Source organism: Loxodonta africana, chromosome 3, assembly GCF_030014295.1.
Source record: "Loxodonta africana isolate mLoxAfr1 chromosome 3, mLoxAfr1.hap2, whole genome shotgun sequence".
Taxonomy (NCBI): Eukaryota; Metazoa; Chordata; class Mammalia; order Proboscidea; family Elephantidae; genus Loxodonta; species Loxodonta africana.
The window spans coordinates 24,416,621-24,443,885 of record NC_087344.1 but is presented as its reverse complement, the minus strand read 5'-3'; the positions used below and the strand labels follow the sequence as shown (position 1 = coordinate 24,443,885).

General features: G+C 49.1%; 1 protein-coding gene across 4 annotated transcripts in view; it reads right to left on the bottom strand.

The window, feature by feature from the left end:
* Positions 1-25,369, bottom strand: part of LDLR (low density lipoprotein receptor) — a 31,716-nt gene extending 6,347 nt beyond the window's left edge. Inside the window, exons 1-14 of one of the 4 annotated variants that reach the window (XM_023552412.2) lie at positions 25,239-25,369; positions 15,939-16,061; positions 15,117-15,239; positions 13,639-14,031; positions 10,492-10,614; positions 9,296-9,418; positions 8,163-8,282; positions 7,541-7,666; positions 5,078-5,249; positions 4,770-4,997; positions 2,757-2,875; positions 1,655-1,794; positions 993-1,134; positions 715-867 (exon numbers count right to left, since the gene is read on the bottom strand). In XM_023552412.2, the coding sequence (XP_023408180.1) occupies positions 715-867; positions 993-1,134; positions 1,655-1,794; positions 2,757-2,875; positions 4,770-4,997; positions 5,078-5,249; positions 7,541-7,666; positions 8,163-8,282; positions 9,296-9,418; positions 10,492-10,614; positions 13,639-14,031; positions 15,117-15,239; positions 15,939-16,061; positions 25,239-25,305 (2,152 nt within the window). In that variant the 5' untranslated portion in view covers positions 25,306-25,369. The remainder of the gene's footprint in view (positions 1-714; positions 868-992; positions 1,135-1,654; positions 1,795-2,756; positions 2,876-4,769; positions 4,998-5,077; positions 5,250-7,540; positions 7,667-8,162; positions 8,283-9,295; positions 9,419-10,491; positions 10,615-13,638; positions 14,032-15,116; positions 15,240-15,938; positions 16,062-25,238) is intronic. The other 3 variants (XM_010593340.3, XM_064280677.1, XM_064280678.1) reach the window with 3 other exon arrangements.
* Between the last annotated feature and the right edge of the window lie 1,896 nt (positions 25,370-27,265).

The following is a 27,265-nucleotide window of genomic DNA, read 5'->3' as shown; positions in this document are numbered from 1 at the left end:
TTGGAAACCCTGGTTGGCATAGTGGTTAAATGCTACAGCAGCTAACCAAAAGGTCGGCAATTCAAATCCACCAGGCGCCCCTTGGAAACTCTATGGGGCAGTTTGACTCTGTCCTATAGGGTCGCAATGAGTCAGAATCGACTCTTTGGCAGTGGGTTTGGTTTTTTTTTTTTTGTTTAAACTGGGTGTTATGAATTGAATTGTGTCCCCCCAAAATATCTGTTGTAAGCCCCAACCCCTATAGCTATGGTTATAATCCCATTTGGGAATGGGTTTTTTTTGTTTGTTAATGAGACAGTATTAGTGTTGGGTGTGTCTTAAACCAATCTTTTTTGAAATATAAAAGCAGATTAAGCCAGCAAGCAGAGACAGGGGAAGATAGATGCCAGGCCACATGAAGATTGCCAAGGAGCCAAGAAATAGAAGCTGAAAAGCAACAAGGACCTTCCCCCAGAGGTGATGCCCTGAATTCGGACTTCCATCTAAACTCTAAGAAGATAAGTGTCTGTTTGTTAAAGCACCCACTTGTATTTCTGTTACAGTGGTACTAGGTAACTAAGACATCAGAGCTGCCCCCACTCACAAGAGCTTACATTTGCTGCACTCCGTTTGACAGGCGAGTGGAGGGTCATGGCCACTTGGGACGCAGAGGCAAGACTCGCACCCAGCTGGCCAGCACCTGCCCCCCTCTGCCTGCTGGGCTGGCACCCTTACCTGTGATGCAGCTCCTCATGTCTTTGGCCAGCAGCATGCCATCAGGGCAGGCACAGGTGAACTTGGGTGAATGGGGGTTGATCTGCGGGGCTGGGAGGCACAGGTACTGGCAGCCACCATTGTGGAGGGAAGTCTTCTCACACCAGTTCACCCCTGAGGTAGGAGAGACAGGGGTGGGTGAGAAGGAGATGTTCGTCAGGTAGACTAGAAAATTTCAGGAGCTCCTGAGAGAGCCAAGAGCAGTAGTGGGAAGCTGGGAGCAGCCACTCCAGACGTACCTCTCGGCTGCATGAGGTTGTGGAACAGGACCATGTCCTCCGGGGACAGCAGATTCCCAGCCACCAAATTAATGTCTGAGCCTGTGAGGCGGTTGGCACTGAAAATGGCTTCATTGATGATATCTGTCCAAAATACTTTATCCTACACGGGCATTAAAACAAATCTCACTGACCAATGGGAAAGGACACACACCACTGTCCCCCCTAGCCTCTGGGGTTCTAGGTGGTGGTGTCGCATCTTTAGAGCAGGGTCCCCACTGCAGCACTGCCTGGCCCAGAGAATACTTTGCTGGAGGGACCCTCAGGTCATCAGAGGCTGTTTAGCAGTAACCCTGGCCTCTCTTCCACCTTGCGAAAACCAAAAAAGTCTCCAAGTCTCCAGAAATTGCCAAATGTCCCCTGGGGGTGGGAAGCTTGGCATTGGTTGAGAACTGTTTTAAATCTTTTAACACTCCTTTGGCGAGGAGAAAATGGAAATAACATCAGGTCCAAGACTCTACACAGTCAAGGGAAGCTTTCCCAGCCAGTCTTGGCTTGAACAAACTGGACAATGTGCGTCAGCTTGTGAGCACAGCCTCATACAAGAGCAGCACTCGGTAAACAGTAGCCAGCTGATACTTCATTCAAATACTGAAGGAGGGGCACACTCTCCCCACCCTCACCTCAAAGATCGCCAGGGAGAACGGGTGAGCCAGACGGTTCTTGTCCTCCAAAACAGTCTTCCGGTTGCTCCCATTGACATCAATGCTGGAGATGGAGTGAAGTTTGGAGTCGACCCAGTAGAGGCGGCCACTGGAAAGATCTAGAATAGACAAGTGGGCAAGGAGAGGTTACATGCTGATGCCAGAGGGCCCTTTGGGCTTGGCCACCCTGCTCCCCGCAGTAAGAAGCCCCTGCAGATCCCGGCTTATGCCCACCCTCCACAATAGAAGCCAAAGCCGTCAGCAGAGACGAGCCAAGAGAAGCAGCTCTGACAGCTTCGCCTCACACAAGGCCTGAACCACGTGCCACGGCTTTTTGCACAGTTATCTCCACCTCTCCACCATGACACTTTCCCAGCTGCGGAGCGGGTTTAGTTGTGGGTTAGAAAAACCTCAGGGGACTCTTTAAACATTGAACTGAAATCACTTCTGGAGGACACAGCTAAATAACAGGTTGGCTCATAAAATAAACAATATCACCTGTGAGTACTGTGCTCCTTTTAAAAAAAGAAAAATCATCTATATGAGATCAAAGGGTCAACATTTATCCTAGAGCAAAGATGAGAAGGTCAGGGGGTAGGCAAGGAAGCTAGGTTAATGGAAACAGAACAACCAGAATGGAAATAATAAGAATGTTAACACAATGTGGAAAATGTAACCAATGTCACTAAATAATACGTATAGAAATTATTAAATGGGAACCTAATCTGCCGTGTAAACTTTCACCAAAAACCAGAATAAAATATTTAAAAACGAGACAAAGAAACCCTTAGGGAATCTGGGAACAGAAGGATGAGAGTTGGACAACATGAGGAACACAATGCCACAGAACTGTGAAGATTGTTGGGACATCAAATATCTTGTTACATATATATTTACCACAAAAAAAGAAAAAAAAGACTTAACGGACATTATCGACCAAATAAAAAACAAAACAGAAAGCACCCCGGGAGCTGCAGGTGCTTATTCCGGAGCTGCCTGGCCTCCATCTCTTCCCCAGAAGCCGACTGGAACCCTTAGCCTGTGCCTGACCCTGGCGGGGACGGCTGTCGCACTATCATACCCAGGGTGATGCCATTGGGCCACTGGATGTCTTCCGTCACCAGCGAGTAGATGTCCACACCATTCAGACCCCCTTTCTTGATCTTTGCAGGGGTCCCCCAATCCGTCCAGTACATGAAGCTAGTGGGAGAACACGGAGAACAGGGCATAAAAATGCACGGCAGGGGAGGCTCAGAGTCAGTCACCAGGTGGGGACAAGGAACATGCTCTTTCTGCTTCCCCAACCTTGCCTGCTCCAGACCTGGAACCTGGTGAGATTTTAAAGCCTGAAAGAATGAGGGGAGATTCTGATCCCAAAGGCCGGGGCTGGGGCCCTGGAAGCTGCACCTAAAACATTGCTGTTCAGGCGGCTCTGAAACCTATGACAAGGTGCTCAGGCTGACACACACACTGACAAATCCAGGTTAAAACTATGCCCATCATATCAGCAAAGGCTGAAGATGTGCGGGGGTATGGGGGAAAGGGCCGTCGCATCCACTCCTAGTGGGAGAACAGGTCCTACTATCTGTGTTTTGAAGAGCAATTTGGTGATACGTCAATGTATACACCCTCTGACCAAGAATTCAACCCCTAGAAATCTACCCTGCGGAAGAACTACAAAGACTCAGAACTACGAAGACTCAAGTTCAAAGGTATTCATGGCTGCTTTGTGTGAGGCAGGAAAAGCAAACGACAGAAGCCCCCATGCACTGGGAACTAGTGAAATAAAGGCGGGCCCATCTGGTCAGCAAGCCACGTTGTACACATGAACCAAAGAGTGGGCAAAGGACAGTGTGCCCGTGGCCCTCCCATCCTTGGATCTGAGTGGATATTCTGGGAAGCACCCTCTCCTGGCAGTTGTGTGGAAACTCACTGGGTAGCATGCCCCTCCAACAAGGAAACCTCCTTCAACACCCTCAAGCATTTCTCTTGCTGGACTGGGACCCAGACCCTGCCTAGCCCCACCTTCATCCCCAGCGGGGTCCTCTACCCTCAGAGTTCTTAGCTCCCTTTCCTTCCCTCCTGGCTACTACATGAAGACAGATGACCACATGCACCTTCTCCAATGTTCATTCCCACCCACTCCCCCAACGTTAGCTCACCCAGGCCAATGCTTCCCTAACTTCCCCTGAACATGTTCACTCCCCCAGGCCAAATACTTCTCCCAATATTAGGTCCCCTAGACCAAACATTCCCCCCACTTCTTCCAACCGTTGCTGCCAGGACCCGCCGCCTGCCGGGGTCTGTCAAGGCTACTCTAAAACTGTAAAATTCCACATCTGATGTGCTGAGGCGGCTTATGTGGCCTGACAGGTACAGGACACACGAGGAGGGGATGGGGACACTGACCCCTGCGTCAGGACTGTGGAATGGCTGAGTCAGTTCCGAGGGCACCGGCCCTCACCTTCCGCTCACCATCACGGCCCAGAGCTTGAGGCAATAGGCTCACAAACCCAACTGTCGAGTCAGCAGTGGGGGCACCACATATTTTTACCTTCTTCCAATCCTATACCGGCCATTAGTACTTTAATTTCTGGTTGTGAATTTTTGTCCTGAGGACAGGGCCTTTCCCTGTCCGTTTCAGATGCCAAGAGAGATCTGACCCACTAAACCTCTGAAGTGCACAGGGAAGCCCCACGGTTCAGGTCCCTACTGTTTCCTGAGGGGTCCCTGGGTGGTGTAAATGGTTAATGTGCTCAACTGCTAATCAAAACGTTGGAGGTTCAAGTCTACCCAAAGGCACCTTGGAAGAAAGGCCTGGCAATCTACTTCCAAACAGTCAGCCACAGCAAACCCTATGAAGCACAGTTCTACTCTCACACATATGGGTCACCATGACTTGGAGTTGATTTGATGGCAACTGGTTTACCGGTTTTTATCGTTTTCCGAGAGCACAAGCCCCTGCTGCCACCTCCTCTCTGCGGTTTGGGATAATTGACACTTGCTCAGTCCACCCCTTGAGTCCCAAGTGGCTCCTTAACCCCTCCCCTGTGCCCTTCCTCCCCCCGCACTCTTCAGCTTTGGAAATACACACCCGTGAGCAGGGTCCACCACAATTGCCCGGGGTTTTGAGTCTTTCTCCTTGAATAGTGTTTTCCTCTTCACACCCCTGGTGTCGGCCACTGAGACAGTGCCGAGGACAGAGTCGGTCCAGTATATGTGGCTATGGACCCAGTCCACGGCCAGCCCATCAGGGGCATGCAGGTCCTTGCTGATGACAGTGTCATAGGAGGAGAAGCTGTGGGCTCTGTCAATCTGGGTGCTGCAGACGGAAGACAGCTGATGTCAGGCTGAGGGCCATCATTTCACCAGGAGCCAGGGTGTGCGTGGGGCAGACCTCACCTGTAAATCTTCCTCTGGGACAGGTCAGACCAGTAGATTCTGTTGCTGGCCACCTCCGTGTCGAGGGCGACCACGTTCTTCAGGTTGGTGATGAGGCTGGTGTACTCGCTCCGGTCCAGTGTCATCTTCCTCACTTCATGGCGGTTGGTGAAGAAGAGGTAAGCGATGGTGCCTGAGAGCCAGGGAGGGTGATCAGTGGAGCGAAGAGCCCCCAACAGAGCCAAGAGTGCTCCCACCATCTGTGCTTATCACCTGCAGGCTCTAGGTGAACCAGAGGAGACACCCAGAAAAATGGGGTGGAACACCTCCATGGGCTGCAGAATTTTACATTTTAGAACATAAAGATGAAATAGTAACAGCTAATATTTACAAGGAAACCATGGTGGTGTAGCGGTTAAGTGCTACAGCTGCTAACCAAAGGGTCGGCAGTTTGAATCCGCCAGGTGCACCTTGGAAACTCTATGGGGCAGTTCTACTCTGCCCTATACGGCCACTATGAGTTGGAATCGACTCGACGGCACTGGGTTTGGTTTTTGGGATATTTACGAAGTCCCTGGGTGGTCCAAATGGTTAATGAGCTTGCCTGCTAACCTAGAGGTTGGAAGTTTGAGTCCACCCAGGGACAACAAAGAAGAAAGGCCTGGCGATCTACTTCCAAAAATCAGCCAGTGGAAATCCTATAGAGTACAATGGTCTAATCTGCAACCAATTATAGGGATGGTGTTTTATTCCTTTGTGCATGGGGTCATCATGAGTCAGTGGTCATCTCAATAGCAAATAACAAAAATGCTTATGGAGCGATTCCTAAGGGTTGGGAATTCTGCTTAGTGCTTTTCATATGATGTTTCTCTTCATCAAATCCTCACCACCTGGCAAGGCAGGGGCTGCCGTTGAGCCCCTCCACAGATGAGGGGACTGAGGCTCTGAGAGGGAAAGTGACTTACCCAAAGTCACACAGCTAATGAGTGGCACAGCCAGGATTTGAACTATGTTGTCCTAACTCCAGGGACTGTGCTCTAAATATGACATGAGAGGTCATGGGGTGGGGGGACTACAATCTAAATACTCGCTATCCCACCTCCCAGTTACACGACAGAAAAATATTCACCTACAAAGTGACCACTTCTACAACTGGGCTTTCCCCAGAAGATCCCGTTCCACAGCTCTACCCCGGCTCCCAGGGACAGCCCCCTTATAAACACTGACACCTACAGTGAAGCCTCGAACCCTGGGGGATTTCATGAACTCAGGGATATTGATGCCAGGGGTCTGCTCCACCCCAGCAGGACCAGGATGCACAGGTGTGACAGGAAGGACCAGGCAGATGCTGAAAGAGACGACCGCAGGGGAAAGACTGAACCACGGAGGGGGCCTCGGGTGAACTGAAGATGCTCTAGCCTATTTCTGCAAAATCCGCCCTCACCATACTCCTACTGTGAGAGTGAAACACAGAGCGGATGCTGCTGGGAAAGCTACACCTCCAGGGATGCGGGGCCACCAAACTGAGGGGGTTCAAAGAGTTAGCACAAACAAAGTGAGCTACTTCTGTTTTGTTTCATTCTTAGCTCTTAGGTTTTGGTCCCTTTTAAATGGATTCTTGGTTTTACGTTTCTTTAGTTAAGGGAATCCCTGGGTGGTGCACATGGTTCTCACTCAGCGTAATGAAAGCTTAGAGGCTTGAGGCCACTGGCAGAGGTGTATCTAAGGTATGCCAGGTAAGACCAGTGCCCTGGGTGTGGCTTGAGGGGGGCACGCACACCAATGACCACAGTTTCTATCGGCCCTCAAAATTTTCCATCATGAGCTGTGAGATTATTCAGCAATTTAAAACTATTTGCCATAGGTGCTATTTTCCATAGATTTTGTACTGCTGGTCCACCCAGAGGCATCTTGGAGGAAAGGCCTGGCAATCTACCTCCAAAAATGTAGCCATTGAATAACCCTGTGGAACACAGTTCTACTGACACACATGGAATTGCCATGAGTTGAAGCTGATTTGATGGCAACTGGTTTACTGGTTAGTTAATAAGACAGCTGTTGGGGGTGCAGGCTGTTTGGGCAATGGCTTCCATGTCTTATCCCCAACCCTCTCCTCTAACTATCTGTCAAAGGAGAATTTGGACGGCCAGGAGAGCTGGGTGCTGCAGATGTGAACAACTTTAACCAGACGTTGACCCTGTGGGGTTAACCAACGGCTGCTGAGGAGCCAGCCGCGTGTGGGCAATCTCACGGGCAAGCCTGACCCAGACAGTCATGTGAACAAGGCTGCTTACACACCTGCTCGATGGTTTCGAGAGCAAAAGCTCTGCTTACCACCAGGTCACTTTACTTGGTCCTCTTTGATTTCCTCAGCAAAGTTCAGATGATGAAATTCCCGAATGTCTTTGTTTTCACTGTGGCCGAGGCCAGTCCCACCCACCCACCTTCCCAGCTGCTCTCAGCTGCCCGCCTCCCTGCACTCACCGACGGCTTTGCAGGCCTTGGTGTGGGGGTCAATCTGGAAGCCCTTGTGACACTCGCACTTATAGCCCCCCTCGAGGTTCACACAGATCTGGCTGCAGCTGTCGGGGTCCTGACACTCGTCGATATCTGCACGTCAAGACCCAGAGACAGATTTACTTCAGGCATCTCCCATAGGCTGTGGGTGGGGTAACATACTCCACACGACACACGCGTGGACCCAGACCAAACTCCATGGCTGACAACTGACTGCAGGAGGGGGACGGCCCGTCTCCTCTGGCACAAGTGTCGGGAGTGGGGTGGGTCTCAGAAATAACTAAGCATCACTCCCAACAATGACTCCATCCTCACCCTTCAACTCAGGGCCCCAGCCAAGAGGGAGAAGCTGTATCAGCTGAGATTTCTTCATTATTAATCCCTGAAGGAGAGAACCATAAGAGCTACCAAGTGCTCACCATGGCCAGGCCTGTGCTGAACGCTCCACACACTGGGCATCTCATTACATTCTCCTGACAGCCCTGTGAGGGGGTATCCTGTCACCCCCACTTTATATGGGGGAGGAAGCTGAGGCCTCCCACGTTGGAAAGGGCTAAGCAGGCCCAGAACCTAGCCTGCTCGGAATCACCTTCGCATCTTCTCTGGTCCACTAGCCGGAAGCCCTCAGGGCAGAGGCACTCGTAGCCAATCTTGAGGTCGTTGCAGACATGTGAGCAGCCTCCTTTGTTGTCCAGACACTCGTTGGTACCTGAGGTGGATGGGGGACACACAGGTCATGCTTAGGCCTCCGCCTCTCCCTTCCCCTGCCATTCTGCTTTCTTTATCCCAGGTGGGCGGTTCAAGTCCACCTTGGAAGAAGGTCTGGTGATCTGCTTCTGAAAACTCAGCCACTGAAAACTCTATGGACACACAGGGGTCGCCGTGAGACAGAATTGACTTGACAGCAACTGGTTATTGTTTATTTTTAAATCAAGTCACAATGATGACTTAGGGGTCAGTGAGGTAATACGACCCCTAAAAAAAAAAAAAAAAAACCATTGCTGCCAAGTTGCTTCTGACTCAGAGTGACTATAGGAGGGAGTAGAACTGCCCCATAGGGTTTCCAAGGCTGTAAATCTTTACAGAAGCAGACTGCCACATCTTTCATGGAGCGGCTGGTGAGTTCAAACCACCAACCTTTCGGTTGACAGCCGAGTGCTTTAACTACTGCACAACCAGGGCTCCACTCTATACAGCTCTTCCTAATGGGATCTTTCAGTACCAAACACACAGAAGGTCAGGTAGCTAACATAAAAGTGCCACACCACCTTAATTTAAAATAACGAAATTCTCAAGAGAGAAGCAGGCTTCCAAGGCAAAGAAGTCACATTTTCTAGAATTCATTTTTTAAGAGAAAGTCTCCTAAAAATACTTGTTAGTGCTCACAGCTATAGTTTGCAGAGCACTTACTACCAGCCAGGTGCTGCGGAATAGTTCACAACCATCTCATCAGTCAATTCCCCCAACAGCCCTAGGACCTGTGAGCAATTACTGTCCCATCTGACGGATGTGAAAACTGAGGCCCAGAAGTGAAGTCACTTGTCCCCAGCCCCTGTCTGTCCAGCCACAGAGCCAAAGCTCCCGCAGGCCATGGGTGTGTGGAGCCCTTTCTCAGCACCACCCAGCTCTCGTGGGGGATGGGGAAGGGGTGTCTGAAGCCTCCACAGCTCTATACCCTCCCCCTTCACGACTTCCGTGGACTACCTGCACCCCAGGGCTCACCGCACTCCTTGAGGGGCTCGTCCGACCAGTCCCGGCAGTCCCTGACTGAGTTGCACACTTTGTCCAGTGTGATGCATTCGCCACTGTGGCACTTGAATTTGTTGGGCCCCTCACACAGCGTCACTAGGACAGCCAGAGACAGGAGGGTTAGGTGCTTCTGAGTGCAGGAGACTGCTTAGAAGTCTTTAATGTGATGGTTAATTCATTCATGTAAATATATTGATTAATAAAACACAATAATTAATAAAACACACTAAACCCCCATGAGCCGCCACCTAGCTTAAGAATTAGAATGTTACCTAAAGCAGGGTTCAGCAGATTTCGGCCTAAGGGCCAAATCAGTTCATTTAAATAAAGTTTTATTAGAACGCATTCAGAGTTGAATAGTTCTGAAAACATTTACTCTCTGGCCTTTACAGAAAAGGCTCGCTGACCCCTGATCTAGACTACTATGGCTGTCTTTCCCTGTCCCATCCTGCTAAGACCTATAAACCAAAAAAACCAAACCCGTTGCCTTCAAGTTGATTCCGACTCATAGCGACCCTATAAGCACAGAGTAGAGCTGCCCTGTGGGGTTTCCAAGGTGCTGCCGGTAGATTCGAACTGCTAATGTTTTGCTTAACAGCCGAGCTCTTAACCACTGGGCAAACAGGGCTCCGACTCCACCACTGTTTAGAATTAATTCTACTGGGGTTGAATCTCTGGGTTGCTACCAGTTTCTGCTGTGACAACAGTGCTGCTGGGATCATTTCAGAGTGTGGGTCCCACTGTACTGCCGGTTTCTCCAGAGAACGTTTCCAGGCATAGAACTGCTGGGTTGTTCACTCAGGAAACTGCTGCAGACATCATATCACGCCTATAACCGTGAGTGCTGTGCGCACTGGCCTTAATTAAATCTCCCCACCTCGAAGTAGGTGCTTTTATTATGCACATTTTCAGATAAGGGGAAGTGAGGCTCAACCAGGGGTCAAGTAACTTGCCCAAGGACCCATAACTGGTGGGGGCTGAGTGGGAGTCCCAAGCCCAGGCCCACGCCTGAATTCACCAGCAGCAGCCTCCCTAATGCCTCCTACCCCGACTTTGCAGAGCACTGCACAAACAGCAAGGCACTGCAAGGTGGGGGCCAGGAGACCAGGTGGCACGCTCTTATGCCTGTCCCCAGCCCAGGTACAAAAGCCCCTCCTCGCAGAGCTTACCATTGATGCAGCCGACCTCGTCGCTCAGGTCCTTGCAGTCGTACTCCTTGTCGCACTGCCGGCTGCCATGGATACAGGTCCCATCTCCGCACTGGAACTGGTCAGGCCGGCACGTAGCCACAGCTGGAAAACACAGGAGGGTTAACTCTCTCAGGAAGAGGCAGTAAGAAAAAATCACCTCCGCTCTAAAGCCACCATCGCCCACGACAGGCCAAAGGGAACCCACTGCGTTGGCCCTCTGAGCAGCCATATGGGTGGGGACTTCAGAGAGGAAAAAGTGAAGCCTCTTTGACTGGCCGAAGAAAATGGCTCATCCTCTACTTCCAAGAAAGAAGAGACCTAGGTCAAAAGACAGCCTTCCTGCCTACCACCCGTCTTCATATTCTAACTGCTAACCAATGTAGATTTTAGAAGTTTCTTTTTTTACAACAGTATTTTGTTCCTCAATGAAAAAGAATCAAGGATCAGCACAACTAGATGGTGCCCGGCTACCACAGCTGGCTGCTCTGACAGGGATCACAATAGAGGGTCCTGGACAGAGCTGGAGAAAAATGTAAAACAAAATTCAAACTCACAAAAAAAGACTAGACTCACTGACCTGATGACAGAGACCAGGTAAACCCCAAGAGTATGGTCTCCAGACACCCTTTTAACTCAGTACTAAAGTCACTTTTGAGGCTCACCCTTCAGCCAAAGATTAGAGAGGCCCATAAAACAAACAATAATATGTGTAGCTCAACTGTGTATATGAGACTAAATGGGCACATCACCCAGGAGAAAGGACGAGAAGGCAGAAAGGGACAGAAAACCTGGATAAATGGAGACGGGAACCATTGGAGAGAATGTTGACGTGTCACAGGGTTGGCAAGCAATGTCACAAATCATTGGTTAACAATATTAATTGTTTAGCAAGAAACTAATTTGCTCTGTAAACCTTCATTTAAAGCACAAGAAAAATAAAAAAAGAACCAAGGAAAATAACTGTTAAAGTAACAGCAAAGGTTGGAAAATAGGAAAGGAGAAAAAAAAAACACCCCAAAACCTAACTCCCTAACATAGCCACTAAGATTTTCTTAGATTTCCCTCCAGTCCTTCCTCACTTGCGTTTGTCAGAACATGGAACTCATTAAAAAGCCGACAGACCCAACAGGATGTCCTCAGCAGATCAGGCGAGGCAGATGGGAGCAGCTGCCACCAGAGGCAGGGAGGAGCCCAGTAAATTAGGGCAAAACGAACAGGGACCATGAGTATAATACAGCCGTTGAAATGGCCGACCGTGAGCGTGGAAAGTGCTCACGTGAGGACGCTAAGTGAAAAAGCAGACCTTAACATCAGAATCCCGTGGACGCGTGTGGTGGCTGGCCGCATTCTATAACTTGATCTCACACAGGTTTACTTGCCCTGCTAACGCATTAGGCTGGGTATTTGTGCTTTACGCATTTTTCTGTGTGTTACAGTTCACAATAAAAACGTTTCCAGTAAAAAAAATTAGACTCCGGATGTCAGTGAAGAGATCATACAAGCGTGGACGGAATGATCCCTCTTTAATCCAGGTGTTTGTCTTCACATTGACAACAGCAACTGAACGTGACTCTACCAAAAATGAAGCTGTGACAGCTAATGTGGTAGAATGACAGAGATTTTGGTTTTCACAGTGTGTGTCCTCAGAAAAGTCCTTTAGCCTTTCTGTGCTTCAGTTTCCTCATCTGTAAAATAGGGAAAACCCGCCTCCCAGGTATGGAAATTAAATGAGTATGTGTTATGTTTTAGAACAGATCACATACAAAGTCACCAATTTTATAAAATGTGACTTTAAAACAAGTTTGTTGTTATTGTTGTGTCCCATCAAGTTGATCCTGACGCACAGCAACTTTAAACGATGGAGTAGAACTGCCCCATAGGGTTTCCAAGGCTGTAGTCTTTACGGAAGCAGACTGCCACGCCTTTCTCCCAAGGAGTGGCTGGGGGTTTGAACTGCTGACCTTTAGATTAGCATCTGAGTGTCTAACCACTGCGCCACCAGGGCTCCTCAAAACAAGTTTAGATCTACACAAGGATTACAGCTATGTGAGAACTGATTACATCTGGGTCAAGACGCAAAAAGAAAACACGTTTTCGATTCGCAGTGTTTCTGACATGATAAAACCAGCTGCCACCAAGTCCGTTTGGGCTCATGGTGACCCCGCATGTGTCAGAGAAGAACTACGCTCCACAGGGTTTTCAATGGCAAATTTTTCTTTTGAGGCACCTCTGGGTGGACTCAAACCTCCAACCTTTTGGTTAGCAGCAAGCATGTTAACTGTTTACACCACCCAGGGCCTCTTTCTAACACAACTGTTGTTAGTTGCTATTGATTCCTCTCCACTCCCGGCGACCCCATCTGTGCAGAGTAGAACTGCTCCACAGGGCTTTCAAGGTTGTGACCTTTCAGAAACAGATCACCAGGTCTGTCTCCCAAAGTGCCCCTGAGTGGGTTCAAACCAGCAACCTTTCAGCTAGTAGTGACGCACTTAACCGTTTGCGCCACCCAGGGACTCCGTTCTAACACACTAACAATCCCCATTTAAGGAGCCCTAACACAGGGCCAGATACAGGGCCACATTCTTTATTTGCACTGTCTCCAGCTCAGGAGCCACTAACCATGAGACTATTAAACTTTAAAAAAAAATTAAAAATTCACTAGCCATGTTTAAGTGCCTGATAGCCACATGGGGCTAGTGGCTATTGTGCTGACAGTGTTGATAGAGAAGATTTCCACCATCACAGAAGCTTGTCTTGGACAGAGCTGGACTCTAACCACAACCCACACAGGTCACTGCTGTTACCCCATTCTATCGAGGGGTGGAGAAGACCACGACACAGTGAGGCTGAGTTCTCGGCCAAGGGTCACTCAGCTCAATGCCTCCAGCCCAGGCCTGGGACCCAGGATCCTTCCTGGGCCGATAATACTGCAGCCTGTGGCTTGCTCCCTTAATCAAGAGATGAACTAGGGGTAAAAGACAGTCACGTATGGGGGCTACTGTCTCCCTCACATGATCAGAAAAATGAGAAGAAACTGAAGTGGGGCCAGCTTCCTTGCTGCGTGGTTTGAAATCACTGAACCACTTAAAGCCACTGTCCGTCCTACAGCAGGATGCCAGGCCTTACCACAGTCCTCCTCGTCTGACTTGTCCTTGCAGTCGGGGGCGGCATCACAGCGCCAGCTGGTGTGGATACACTCGCCGCTGCGGCAGTGAAACTCGAAGGAGGAGCAGGGGCCATTGTCCCTTTGTGGGGCAGATGTGTTGCGGCCCTCACAGTGCTGCAGCCACTCGTCCGAGCCATCCTCGCAGTCAGGGTCACCATCGCAGGCCCACAGCTCAGGGATGCAGGTGGAGGTGTTGCACTGAAAGTTGGCAGGGCCGCAGGTGGTCATGGTCACAGGGCAGGCGTCCTCATCTGAGCCGTCTAAGCAATCCTGGTCTGAGTCACAGACAAACACCTGCGAGATGCACTTGCCATCGTGGCAACGGAACTGGTCCTGCGAGCATGTCTTGGGGGCTGCGGGGTGGATAGGAGAGAAAACTCCGTCACCATGGAGTCTCCAACACCAGCCCTTTCCACAGATGGGAAGCTGTGCCATGAAGAGGTCAGACCCTGGCCAGCATGCCGGTGGAGAAGCGTGCAGGGTAGCGGTCAAGGCCTGAGACTCGGAACGGATTGCCTGGGTCACACCCGCTCCACCCCGTTCAAATTGGGCAAGTCACTGTTCCTCTCTGTGCCTCAGTTTCCTCATCTGTACATGCCATTTGGGACTGTTGTGACAACTAGTGGGTTAACATGTTTGAAGCTTGTAGGCGGGGCCCAGCACACAGGAAGTGCTGTTTAAGGCTTTGATGTTAATTGTTCTTCAAAGAGCCAAGAGCACCGCCCAGCTCCACAGTACCTTCCTGTTCAGGAATCTTGGAGTTTTTTCTTTTTTTTTTTAATTGTGGTAAAAATAAACATAACCAAACATTTTTTACATGTACATTTCAATGACATTAATGACACTCACTATGTGGTGCAACCATAACCACTATCCGTTTCCAAATTTCTTCATCACCCTTAAGAGATGCTCAGTGCCCCTTAAGCAATAACTCCCCCTTTCTCCCTTCCTCCGCCCCTAGTAACCACTCGTAAACTTTGGTACGTTTTTGGCCTTACTGCTTAACATAACCCTCCAGCTCTGTGACACTCTTACTTTCGCTGGTTAGTTGGAGGATTGAGTCTCAGCCAACAAGCACCCACTGTCTGCTTGGCCTCCCAGGGAAAAGGCAGGGAGACGTGGCTCATGACGGTCACAGTGGCTAACTGGAACATGTAGTAGGTGCTGTGCTGTGGACAAGGACTGCCTCACTGAGCACGTGACAACCACCCTGAGAGGAAGCACCATCGCACTCCTGCCTCCTGGTCAAGGTGGGATTTGAGGGGTGGGAGGGGCCTGGTATGAGCCCCCAGGAGACAGAGTGTGGGCAGGGAAGCTGGGGAATGAAGTCTGGCCGCACCCCAGGAAATGGTGTATATACCACTCCCCGGAACCCCGGTATGGTTATGGGCAGAGGCTGGGCTGGGCCACACTAAGAGGGCCCTGGGATCACACTCACCACAGTATTGCTCATCTGAGCCATTCTCACAGTCCACTTGGCCATCACATCTCCAGAACTGAGGAATGCAGCGGTTGACCCGGCCCCCACAGCTGAAGTCCCCAGATTGGCAGGTAACAGACTCTATGAGAGAAATGGGATTGAAACTTAATGCAAAGGGAAGACTAGACAAACTCACCAGTCCTATCTTTGCAAAGGAAGAACCCAGGGTCTTCAGAGAAAGCATGTAAATTCCACCTCTGTGGGTTGAAAGCAAGGGCATTTAATGGAACTTGCTAGGAATCAGTGGTTAAAGGATCAATTGCCATCAGGTCGACCCTGATTTATGGCAGTCCCATGTGTGTGTCAGAGTACAACCGTGCTCCACAGGATTTTCAATGGCTGATTTTTTGGAAGTAGAGCCACTCTTCTAAGGTGCTTTGGGTGGACTTGAACCTCCAACCTTTTGGTTAGCAGCTGAGTGTGTTAACAGTCTGCACTACCCAGGGACTCCTTGTTAAAAGACCACCAAACCAAACCAACCCCATTGCCGTTGAGTCAATTCCAACTCATAGTGACCCTATAGGACAGAGTACAACTATCCCATAGGGTTTCCAAGGAGCAGCTGGTGGATTAGAACTGCTGACTTCTTAGTTAACAGCTGAGCTCTCAACCACTATGCCACCGGGGCTTCTGTTAAAGGACAGTCCCAGTAAAATCTTCTCTCCCTGCCTCCTAATTCCTGGTGAACGACATAAATCCACTGGCTGCTTTTCCACCTCATCTCCCACCCCCCATCATCACAAAGGGTCAGGAGGCGCACCACGCTCAGAGGGGACTCACTGCATGTCTCCTGGGACTCGTCAGAGCCGTCCTGGCACTCGGCACTCCCGTCACAGACCCACTTGTAAGAGATGCATTTCCCATCTCGGCACTGGAACTCCTTCCTCCCACACTTGTCTCCTGCTGAGAGAGAAGAAAAGGCGAATGGGCCCCCTCAGTGCCAGGTCAGACACTGAACAAGTGACCAATTTCCTGCCAACTAAAGAATGAACCTTAAATAACAATGCTATCAACAAGAGTCTGACTCCCAGGAAATTAAATACACAGGACAAATTAAATTTCATGAACCCAAGGTATAGTAGGGGATGCAAAATACAAGTCCAACAAATAAGTAAGTCCAAATTATCAACAATTTTAAAGTTTTGATGGTTGTTGAGTCCAAAGTATGGATCTACTGAGGGATGGGAACAAAGTATTAGAACTTCTCTGCACAGCTGTTTAGCCCTGAGGCTGCTGAAAGACATTTCCCAGCATCTGTTCTCCTCCATGTTAATAAGACCCTCATTTGGAAATGGATAGTGGTGATGGTTGGATAGAGTGGTGAATATAATTAATGTCAAAGAATTGTACATGTAAAAAAATGCTGAAATGGCAAATGCTTTGTTATATATGTATTTAATCACAATAAAAAGAAGAAGACCTCAAAGTTTCAAGTGGGCAAATGACCCAAATAAGGTCTATAATTTCCCAACCTCCCTTGCAGCTAGCTGTGGCCATGTGACTAAGCTTAAGTCAATGGGATGTGAGTGGATATGACGTGTGCAAATTCCAGGTCATGGCCTTAAAGGAAAGGGTAGAAAGATTGACCATTTGCTTATTGTCATTGTGTTATAACATTCTGTCATTTGTCTGAACCCAGTTTAATGGATTTATGGGTTAGCTTTAACCAACTTTCCTAAAAAAAAGATGAGTGATACAATAAGAAAACCAGAGGTTGAATTCTGCCCTAACTTTATAGTGTGGCTTCAGATGTTAACAGATTATAATATGAACGAGACACTTACAAATGTTATGTATTTAATTTTTATCTATTATCATTTTTTTTTTTTTTTTTTTAACATTTTGGCTTTTGTGTTACGGTTAAGCTTTGAATAAACATATCAGTACAGGTACATAAAAAATATATTGGGGAGGGCATGCACGTAATTTTTTTTACTAAGAGGGGTGTGTGATTTTAAAAGTCTGAAAACCAACTAGTTAGGATTATGACCAAAAGACTGTAGGGCCAAGTGCATTGTGCTATATTGGATTTGGATCCTGGAAGAGAAAAAGGATGTTAGAGGAAAAATTGGGGAAATCCAAATAAAGTCTAGAGGGATAGTAAAATGCTGATGTTAATCTCTTAGTTTTGACAAAAGTACCCTAGTTACATAAGATGTTCACATTAGGGGAAATCTGATGAGCGGTTTATGAGAACTCTCCGTACATCTTTGCAACTTGTCTGTAAATCTAATCGTATTCCAGGAAAACACAACGGGTCTCCATGAGTTGGAATCTACTCCATGACGACGGGTTTTAGTGTTATTCCAAAACAAAAAGGTTATCAGGGGAAAAAAAAAAGTCCTCGAGACAAGAGATTACATAAAGTTAAACAATCCCACTCTTAAACATTAACAATAAGGGTGAATAAAGATTTATGGAGCATTTCGGGGACGGGAGACTTGTGAAAGCAAGACCATGAATTCCATGATGAAGGAAGAGCCATGAGCCTCAATTTTACCCCAACCATCTCCACCAAAGTTAATAAGGCCCAGAAAGCAGATTATAGGCAGAAGGGAAGAGGAAGAGCACGCCTAGAAATTTCCCTCCCAGGCTCATGCATCTATGGCTGCTGCTCCCTCTTCCTACCCCATTTCCTCATACCTACAAGGTGCAGACATCTGTTTTCCCTGTAAATTACTGCCCTGAAAACGCTACAAGTGAGGAAGAGAGAGATGCCCCTGAGGTCACAGGACTTTACCAGCCTTCCCCCAACCCTGAGCTGTGAGAGTTACAACACTGAGGAAGTAGAAGTCTCCTTTTGCAGAAACCTGGGGGCACTCTTCAGCTTGACACACAACCTGCCTCCATGCCGGATCCCGTTAACCTTTCACAACCCCAAGGGCCTGCAGTTTCCTCTGCCTGCAATGCCCCCTCCCTGCCCCCACCCCTTTGCTTGGCTAACTCCTACTGGTGTTTGGCTCAACTGCATGCTGACCTTCAAGAAACTGGGTTAGGTACCCCATGAGCTCCTAAAATATCCTTTTCTTACCCCTGTGACACTGCATCAAAATTGCCTGTTGGCTTGTGTACCTCCTAGCCTGGACTCATCAGCCCAATGCCTGACATAATCATAATAATTTTAATAGGCAGGCTGAAAATTAAGGCCCAGTCCATCACTGCCATGGATTGATTTGTATCTCCCCAAAATGTCTGTATTAACTTAGTTAGACCATGATTTCCAGTATTCTGTGGTTATCCTCCACTTTGTGATTATAATTTTTTGTTAAAGAGGATTTGGGTGGGATTGTAACACCCCTACTGGGCCTTATCCCTGATCCAATGTAAAGGGAGTTTCCCGGGGGTGTGGCTGCACCACCTTTTATCTCTCAAGAGATACCGAGGGTACTGAGTTGGGAACTTCATACCACCAAGAAAGCAGTGCTGGGAGCACAGTGCATCCTTTGGACCTGAGGTTCCCACACTGAGATGCTCCCAGACCAAGGGAAGATGATGACAAGGACCTTCCTCCAGAGCCGACAGAGAGAAAAAGCCTTCCCCTGGAACGAGTGCCCTGAATTCGGACTTCTAGCCTACTGGACTATGAGAGAATAAACTTCTCTTTGTTGAAGTCCTCCACTCGTGGAACTTTTGTTATAGCAGCACTAGATGACTAAGACAATCACCAAGCCAGGCAAAGGTTTGGGGAAAGGAGTGTTCTTCCACACTCCATCTTTTAGGAGAGTAACAGGGTAGAATCTGTCAAAATTCAAAGTGTATGGTCCAGGACCCAGCAGATACACTAACACAAGTGCACAACAATGGAAATTCAAGGATCCAACAAGACCTTACTTACAATAGAGAAAAGGGGAAATATCTGTGGTAGTTTAAAATACTTTCACAAATTCTGTGGCACTCCCCTTAAAAGGTGGAGCCTAATTCCCCTCCTGTGGAGTAGGCACTGGACTTAGTGACTTGCTTCTGATAGAAAACACTAGAAGCATGTGGCTTCTGAGACCAGGTCATAAAAGGCCCTGCAGCTTCCTTCCTGCTCTCTCTTGAATTGCTTGCTCTAGGGAGGCCAACTGCATGTCAGGGCTGTTTGAGTTTCTTTTAAGAATGTTTTACTCTTGAGGTTAAAGAAAGAAAAAAACTAAGTAAGAGAATTGAAAGACGCAGTCAGTATGTATCTCTGACTTTAGCCCAGGTTACTCTGGCCCTTTGTTGTTGTCGGTTAGGTGCTGTCGAGTTGATTCCTACTCATAGCGACCCTAGGTACAACAGAACGAAACATTGCCCAGTCCTGCACCACCCTCATAATCATTGCTATGCTTGAGCCCATTGTTGCAGCCACTGTGTCAATCCGTCTCATTCACTCTGACCCTATAACTTCCCAAATGGCTTTTGTTGGCATTGGTTCTTCTAATCGGGTGGACATGGCCAGAGATCCCCAGATACCCTTGAATATCTCACCCAACCTTGAACCTGATCCTGACCCTGGGCAGAGGGCTCTGACAGCTCTGTGGGCCAGGGGTTCTGAGATTCCACTTTCTTGTACTTCACTACGGCCCTCTGTTTATAAAATGCCCGACCACACAGATAAGTGCATTTTCGTTATACAAGATGGAGGAAGCGTTTGCCCCCAGCCAGAGGATGACTGGAACAGGTAAGTGGTTTCTGATTTTCCATGACCTGCTGCCAGCCATCGTGGAGTGTTCTGGCTTTTTTTTGGTGGGGGCGGGGGGGGGAGAATAACTACACACACACACACACGCACGCACGCACGCACACACACACACCATCTTTCGTTGTACTGGAGTTTAGGGATCACAATTAAACTATCATTTGGGTTGCTTTTCCTTGTGTAAAAGAGCCTGGTGGTTAAAGTGCTCAACTGCCAACCAAAAGGCCAGAGGTTCAAACCCACCAGCCACTCTACAGGAGAAAAAACATGGCAGAGTCTGTTTCCATAAAGATTACAGCCTTAGAAATCCTATGGGGCAGTTCTACTCTGTCCTGTAAGGTCGCTATGAGTCAGAATCGGTATTCCCTGTTGTGAGGAGCTCTGCCCAGATCCTGACATAGTTGACATTAACTTAAAAGACAGACAGGTGATATATTCATACAACAGAATACTACTCAGCAGTAAGAAGGGACTAACAACTGATACAGGCAACATGATGAATGGACTCTGAAACATGTTATGTCTGGCTCAAGAGTACGTACTGTATGATTGCATTTATATGAAGTTCTGTTGTTGTTTTTGTTATTAGCTGCCGTCATGTCGGCCCCAAATCACGATGATCCCACGCATAATGGAATGAAATGCTCGGTCCTGCACCATTCCTGTGATCAGCTGCAGACTGGACAATGTTCCATTGTGACCTACAGGGTTTACAATGGCTGATTTTTGGCCTTTCTTCCTAGTCTGTCTTAGCCTGGAAGCTCCACTGAAGCTTGTTCAGCATAATGGCAGCACACAAGCCAGTCAATGAGGTACACTGGCCAGGAATCAAAACTAGGTCTCCAGCCCAGGAGGCGAGAACACTACTATTGAACCACCAATGCCTCATATGAAGTTCTAGTGCGGGCAAAACTAATCTATAGCAACAGAAATTAGGTTAGCGGTTACTTCTGGGGTAGGGGTTGATTAACAGGAAACGGGCACCAAGGAACTTTCCAGGGAGGATGGAAATAGTCTACATCTCGATGGGAGGTGGGTGGTGGATGGTGGTTACACTTGTCAAAACTCACTCAACTCTTCACTTAATATCTGTCCATTTTGTAGTAGGTCAATTATACCTCAATTTAAAAAGAAAACAAACTCAGGGTCTTCCAAGTTCAAGTCCAATGCTCTTTCCAGAGGCTGGGGAACTGATGTGGTGAAATTAGGAGGTATGAGGAGAACCAAAATGAGGATGGAGGTGGTAAAGATGGTGAAACATAAGGAGTATTTAGAAGAATCAACAGAACTTGGTAACTGTGAATCACAGTGGCCACAGTCTAGAACCCAGGTGACAAGGAGAACGGATGGTGGGAGATAAGGAGGAAGAGAAAAGTGAATGAGTTCAGCTTTGGAATTTGCTGTGGTCCCAGATACCATCACCCAATTACTGATCAGTACAGGATGTCTCACTCAGCAGTGCTTCTACAATCTACTCTACACCCCCTGACTCACAGCTGAACTATGATAGTTCTAAAAGGAGGAAATGACTCATATCTCCCCACTTCTTGCACAAAAAAGCATTTGGAATTGCAGGACTCTCAGAAAAAATAAAACAGGAAGTTTCAGTCAATGAACATTTGCAATGAGGAGCTTGGAGGTGGAGCTTCAATCACCCCACCACTAAGCAGCCCGGGGATTGGGGCTTCAGTTACCACTAATCCACTGTCCTGCTTCCCAGCCTTTGCTTAATGACCCCACAGACACACAAAATGTGCCACTTAGGAGACTGGGAACACTAGTTAACACCTTAAACCCATTGCTGTCAAGTCAATTTCAACTCATAGTGACCCTACAAGGCAGAGTAGAACTGCCCTGTAGTTTCCAAGGCTGTCATCTTTAAGGAAGCAGACTGCCACATCTTTCCCCTGCCGAGTGGCTGGCGGATTCGAACTGCTACCTTTTGGTTAGCAGCTGACTGCTTAACCACTGCATCACCAGGAGTCCTTTTAATAACATTGTAAGGCCCTTTAAAGAGGGACAAAGAACAATAAAACCCCACTGGCCTTCAAGCCCTCCCCCACCCCCCACAGTTCTTTAAACATTTGCTAGCCACAGATGGCTGAAGACCTCACCAACCGGAAGACCCTGTCACTACCTATTTCTGTCAGAACAGGTGATCCAACAGCTGGCCAATCTGTAGTGGATTTCACTGCTACAGGCACCGCCAGACGGCAGTTGGCCGGGAAATAAGCCCCACGGCTTTGCTAGTCAGTGGGGATCAAGAACAGAGTACGGACTGAGTGACAGTATATCACGCCAGTGTCCCCACATGAGCCAAGACCGTTCTGAGCAAGGGGATGGAACTAGCTAGTCCTGTTCCAAACACCACAGCCCAAACAAACCGCACATCTTCCTTGCCTTTCCCCGGTGTTGCAGAACCAAGTTTTGGGTTTTTCCAAGTCAGCTCATTTGAATTTCAGCAAAAGCAAGCCAGCATTACCTTCTGCCCTCCTAGCTCCAGCATACTGGGGACGCCTACAATTACATAAGCCCTGCACCCCTTCAAAAAAAAATCTCTCAACTCTGGCCCTCAGATTTCTGGCGTCGAATTTCTGGTGCCAGGGACAAGGTTATCGAAACAGAAAAGGAGCATTCTCATTTCTGCTTTTTCGCCAGCATGCAAATGAGGTGGTGAATGCTTTCGATGTTTGCTGTGAAACAGTTGTTGTACAGGGAAATCAAGACTGTAGATGGAATCATTTCCTTGACTAAAGAAAATCCCCTGGGCTGGCCTAATGACTCAGCTGAAAGCAAATGAGAAGTCAATTTGCCAGTGTTACGATGGGAAACAAACTGGATGATGCCAAGGTATTTTCCCCTCTGGGGTGAGCGTGAAGGCCAGATCTTGTCGCCCACTGCGCGTTTGGGAGAGGACTCTTGATGTTAGCTGCTGGTTGCTTCCACAGCCTCTTAGCGACAGCCACTGACAGCCAGCGAAGTGTGAATGCGAAGAATGGAATTAATGTGGAACGGGAGGAGACTTCTAAGGCTTGAGCATGTGCTCATGGCAAAGCACAGAGCAGCAAAAGCTTTTGGAATTACACCTTCATACAACTGGAGATGAGCAGGAACAGCGCGGAAAGACAGAATGACACATATACCCCACTGCTATTCAGTCAATTCCAATTCATAGCGACACTATAGGACAGAGTAGAACTGCCCCATAGGGTTTCCAAGGCTGTAAATCTTTATGGGAGGAGACTGCTACATCCTTCTCCTGAGGAACCACACGTAACTCACCTGAAAGGTGTTTGGTCTCAATAAAGCTCTTCCCATATTTTGCCAGTGTTCCCTGGAAGAAAATCCCCCTGAAGCATGTTGCTAAATCAGGACATACTCAATACTTCACACAAGCTAACTGATTTCGATCTAAGTGAAGGGATGCTAACAAACTTGGTTTCTAAAAGGATGGGACAAGCAATTTCCCTGAAATGCCTTGAAGACAGCTGAGGAGCAAGCTGGAGCAGCTACGGATTCCTACACCTGGATAAGCTAAACCATCATCCTGCTAACATCAGAGGAGAAAAGCAGCTGCCAGCTCTCAGAAGCCTGGGGAAAACACTAGGGTGTGTAGTTTCCCTGGGAACAGAAGACACATGCATCAGCTCTTCCGCCACCCAGCGAGACAGGAAACTAAAGTGAGGCCATTGCCTTGCTCGAGACTTCACTGGCAACATTTCCTAGGAAGGAGGTGATCACAAGAGGAATACAGGTTAATCATGGATCTCTTGATCATGCATCATACAAGCGGGCAGCGGGCATGGCCACAATAATGCCCTGCTATGTGGTTGCCCTGGCACTTCGAATCCACCAGATGCTCCTTGGCAACTCTATGGGGGCAGTTCTACTCTGTCCCCATAGACAGAGTCTATGAGGTCGCTATGAGTTGGAATTAACTTGATGGCAATAGGAACAGGTTACATGTGGTTGCATCCAACCTCCCTCTCCTCTTAGCAGAGGCTGATGTATCACAGGTACAACAGATTTCAAGAGCTGAAAGCTTTCCACTCAAAGCCACCCCTCTGCCAATAAATAAAAAGCTTCTTGCAATCCTGTTCATGAGATAGCCACAAGCCTCACACAGGCTGAGCAGGCTGGAAGGAGGGTGAGGACCTTTATCTATCGCCTACGGCTGGGCCAACTGCCTCTCAGCAGCTAATTTAAAATGTCCGGGGACAAAGCAGGAACTTGAGATCATGCACCAACGAACCTCTTACCCAAATCTACATCTGAAGCCCCCAAAACGAAGAAACGTCAAAGTGGGCCTCTCAACTAAACCCTTTAGCGCCTCTGAACAGACAGGCAACCCTGAGGTCTGGTCGCCAGGCTGCTGCCTCCCACCCAGCCCGGGAGTCTCGGCCGAAGGTCTCCGGAAGTGCACATCTCGGCTCCGCCGTTCGCAACGGACCGATGAGTAGCGGGAGAGTTTGGGAAGTAACGTCGTGCCTCGGAAGGAACCGAGGCTGTGGAAGAGGCCTGGGACCCTTCTGTGAACGGCCCCGGGGCAGGCGGAGCGAGGGCGGCCCGAGGACACGATCAGGGCCGAGGCCTGGCAACAGACCGGGCGTTCGGAGGACGCTTCGTCCACGTTCGCAGATACAGCTACAGTCCGGGACTAGTCGCCTCCTTTGTGACAGAGCCCCGAAGGACCCCAGGCTTTCCCAGGAGTCGCTCTCAGTGAGAAGTAGGTGCGACGCGAACGCCACGCCCGCCCCGCCCCGCGCGTGCGCATGCTCCGCCCCGTGCCGCACGCCCCTCCACAGCCACGGCCTCCCATTGGCCGAGGGGAGTGGCTCGAGACTCGCCTGTTCTAACCGCAACCAATGGGAGCATGGGGGCGGGCCGGCGGGGCCGGAGGCGGTGACCCAGCGCAGAGGCGCGCGCGAGGCGCCGGGGGAGGCCGCGCCCGGCCGGGGGTAGTGGCTGAGACCCCGGCCCCACAAAGCCGACTCCGCGGTCGAGGTATCCCCTGACCGCGGGCCAGCGCCGGGGAGGCTTGTGGGGACCTCCAGGTGGGTTAGCCTGGCCTCGGCGAGAGGGTCCCCGGGTCGTCTTCGCCTCAAGAATGCCTGGAAGAGTGGGTCCCTCCCTTTCAGGGCTGGAGGTCCCTGTACTCCGCTCTGAGGAAAACGAGGGGGCACCTCAGCCGGAAGAGACCCCGTTTCCTCTGAGCCCTCCGAGCCCCCCAAAGCTCACGCCCACCTCAGTGCTCCCTCCAGCCTTTTGGGAAGCTCCTCGGGCCATTTTCCCGCAAGTCTCCCAAGTCGGGAGTGATTCTTTGCCACACACACAAATTGGAGGGGTCGGGCAGACCTTACCACCGCCCCCGAAGTCGGGGCTCCCTGACCCGCGTGCGCGCCCTGAGCCAGCCTTACCTGCAGCTCCCGCCGCGGCGAGGAGCAGGGCGATGGCGCAGCGCAGCCCCCAGCCTGCCGACCCCATGCTCGCAGCCTCGGTCTGGGACGCCCGGCCCGGCCCCGGGTCGGCTGTGTCTGGGCTGGAGCCTCGGGCTTCGCGCGGCACCGCGGCGACTACACGCGGGCCTGGAGTCATTGGCAGCATTTCAACGTGAGGTTTCTAGCAGGGGGAGGAGTTTGCGGTGGGGTGATTTTCAAATATCTTCACCTCACTGCGGGAGGAGGAGTTTCGAACGCCCGATGTGACATGGGCTCTTTAACCCTTGAAGCCCTGACTCCGAAGCGGGTCCTTCCCACAGCACGCCAGGGCAGGCTGCTCCCTAAATTGGAAACGCGCCTCTTGAAAGATCCGGTTAAAGTTTCTCTTCACTTTTAACTGCGGCCATTGCTTTTTGGTGCCCAACGGATGTTAAAAAACACTCTTCTAAAATATTCTAACTACAATTTCCCCTCTGCCTCGAACGGAAAAACTTTGAGGTTTTGTTAGAAGCTTATTTTGCCCTCCTTTCTTACTTTTTTCCTTTTCCTTTCCAGGAATTGTATAGATATTTTTAATTTAGTTTGACTGTATAGTGTTTTTAAATGGTTTTTCCAAATGGCCTTATAAACAGTAATCCATGGAAAATATAAAGGAACTCTTCACAAAAGTACAGCCAAAAATTCATTTTGTTTTGTGGATGAATTATGAGGAAAACCCCATTACTCATTGCCATCAAGTTGATTCTGCCTCATAACGACCCTATAGAACGCAGTAGAAGTGCCCCACAGAGTTTCCAAGGAGCACCTGGTGGGTTCCAACTGCTGTTCTTTTGGTTGGCAGCAGTAGCATTTAACATCTATGCCACCAGGGTCAAACACCTTTCAAATCAATTGACCCAGAACTAGGGCCTGGACTTAAATATTGATATATCCTCTTAGAAGAAGTACTTGGGAAACAGAAAGGCAGTTTCCTCTCCCCCATAGCAAAATCAAAACAAACCAGGCTTTTCACAGTTGAACCTGATTGTTGAAACTATCAAGGGCTGGTAGAAAGCAACTTTGAAGAATCAGGAGTCTTTTTTTGGGATTCATGCTGTTGCCAGAAGCCCTTTGCCAAAGAGGCACGTGTAGGGAACTTGCCTGAACCCCACAAAAGGCCTGGCAGTCGTGGAGGGTTCCCCCAGGAGTGAGCTAGAGTTCTCTTGGGTTTTGCAAACTGAACTTGGCGGGGAGTGCTAACCTCTCAGCAGGGTTGTGACAAAACCCAGGTGAAAAGGCTGAAAGAGGACAATTGAACCCTCAGAAAGAACAACTGTGATGAATCCAGAGGAGGGAATTTATAAGCAGAGTGTTTGGCAGTTAAGAGCCCCAGGTTGAGAATCAGATCCTGGGTAGATAATTTAGCTTTTCCCAACTTGTAAGCAGAAAAAAATAATGCCTGCCTCTGTTGGCAGGTTCAGTGTCAGGGTCAAATGGGATCATCGGCAATCACCCGGGGATGTTTACAGGGCTAGGAGGTTCTGGGAGCTGTTGTAACATTTATGAATGGGTCACCATTAAATTCCATTCCTGTTCCCTACGCTACATTTTTTAAAGTCCCTTCAGAAAAATTACAAGACAAAGAGCTCGGTTTCTGTTGTGAGCCCAGCTTTCCCTTTTCTCCACCTTGTGCTAAACCTTTCCCCCAACAGACCTGGAGTTACCAGGAAGCAGGGCTTTGAACTGGTTCTTTCCAGTGTGAACCCCTGCTGAGAATTTGCATTTCTAACCAGTTTCCAGGCGATGCTAACACTGCTGGTTAGGGACCAATTCTGAGAACCTATAGCAGAGCCGTGGTTCTCAAAATTTAGCACACGTTTTTTTTTTTAAGAATCACCTGGGGTAGACACATGAGCCTTTGTGGGCGGCTCCTGTCTGGAGGTGAGATGAGAAGGCAGAGGGGGACAGGAGCTGATTGAATGGAACTGGGAAATACACGGTGGAGAGAAGTGTGCCGTCACGTTGTA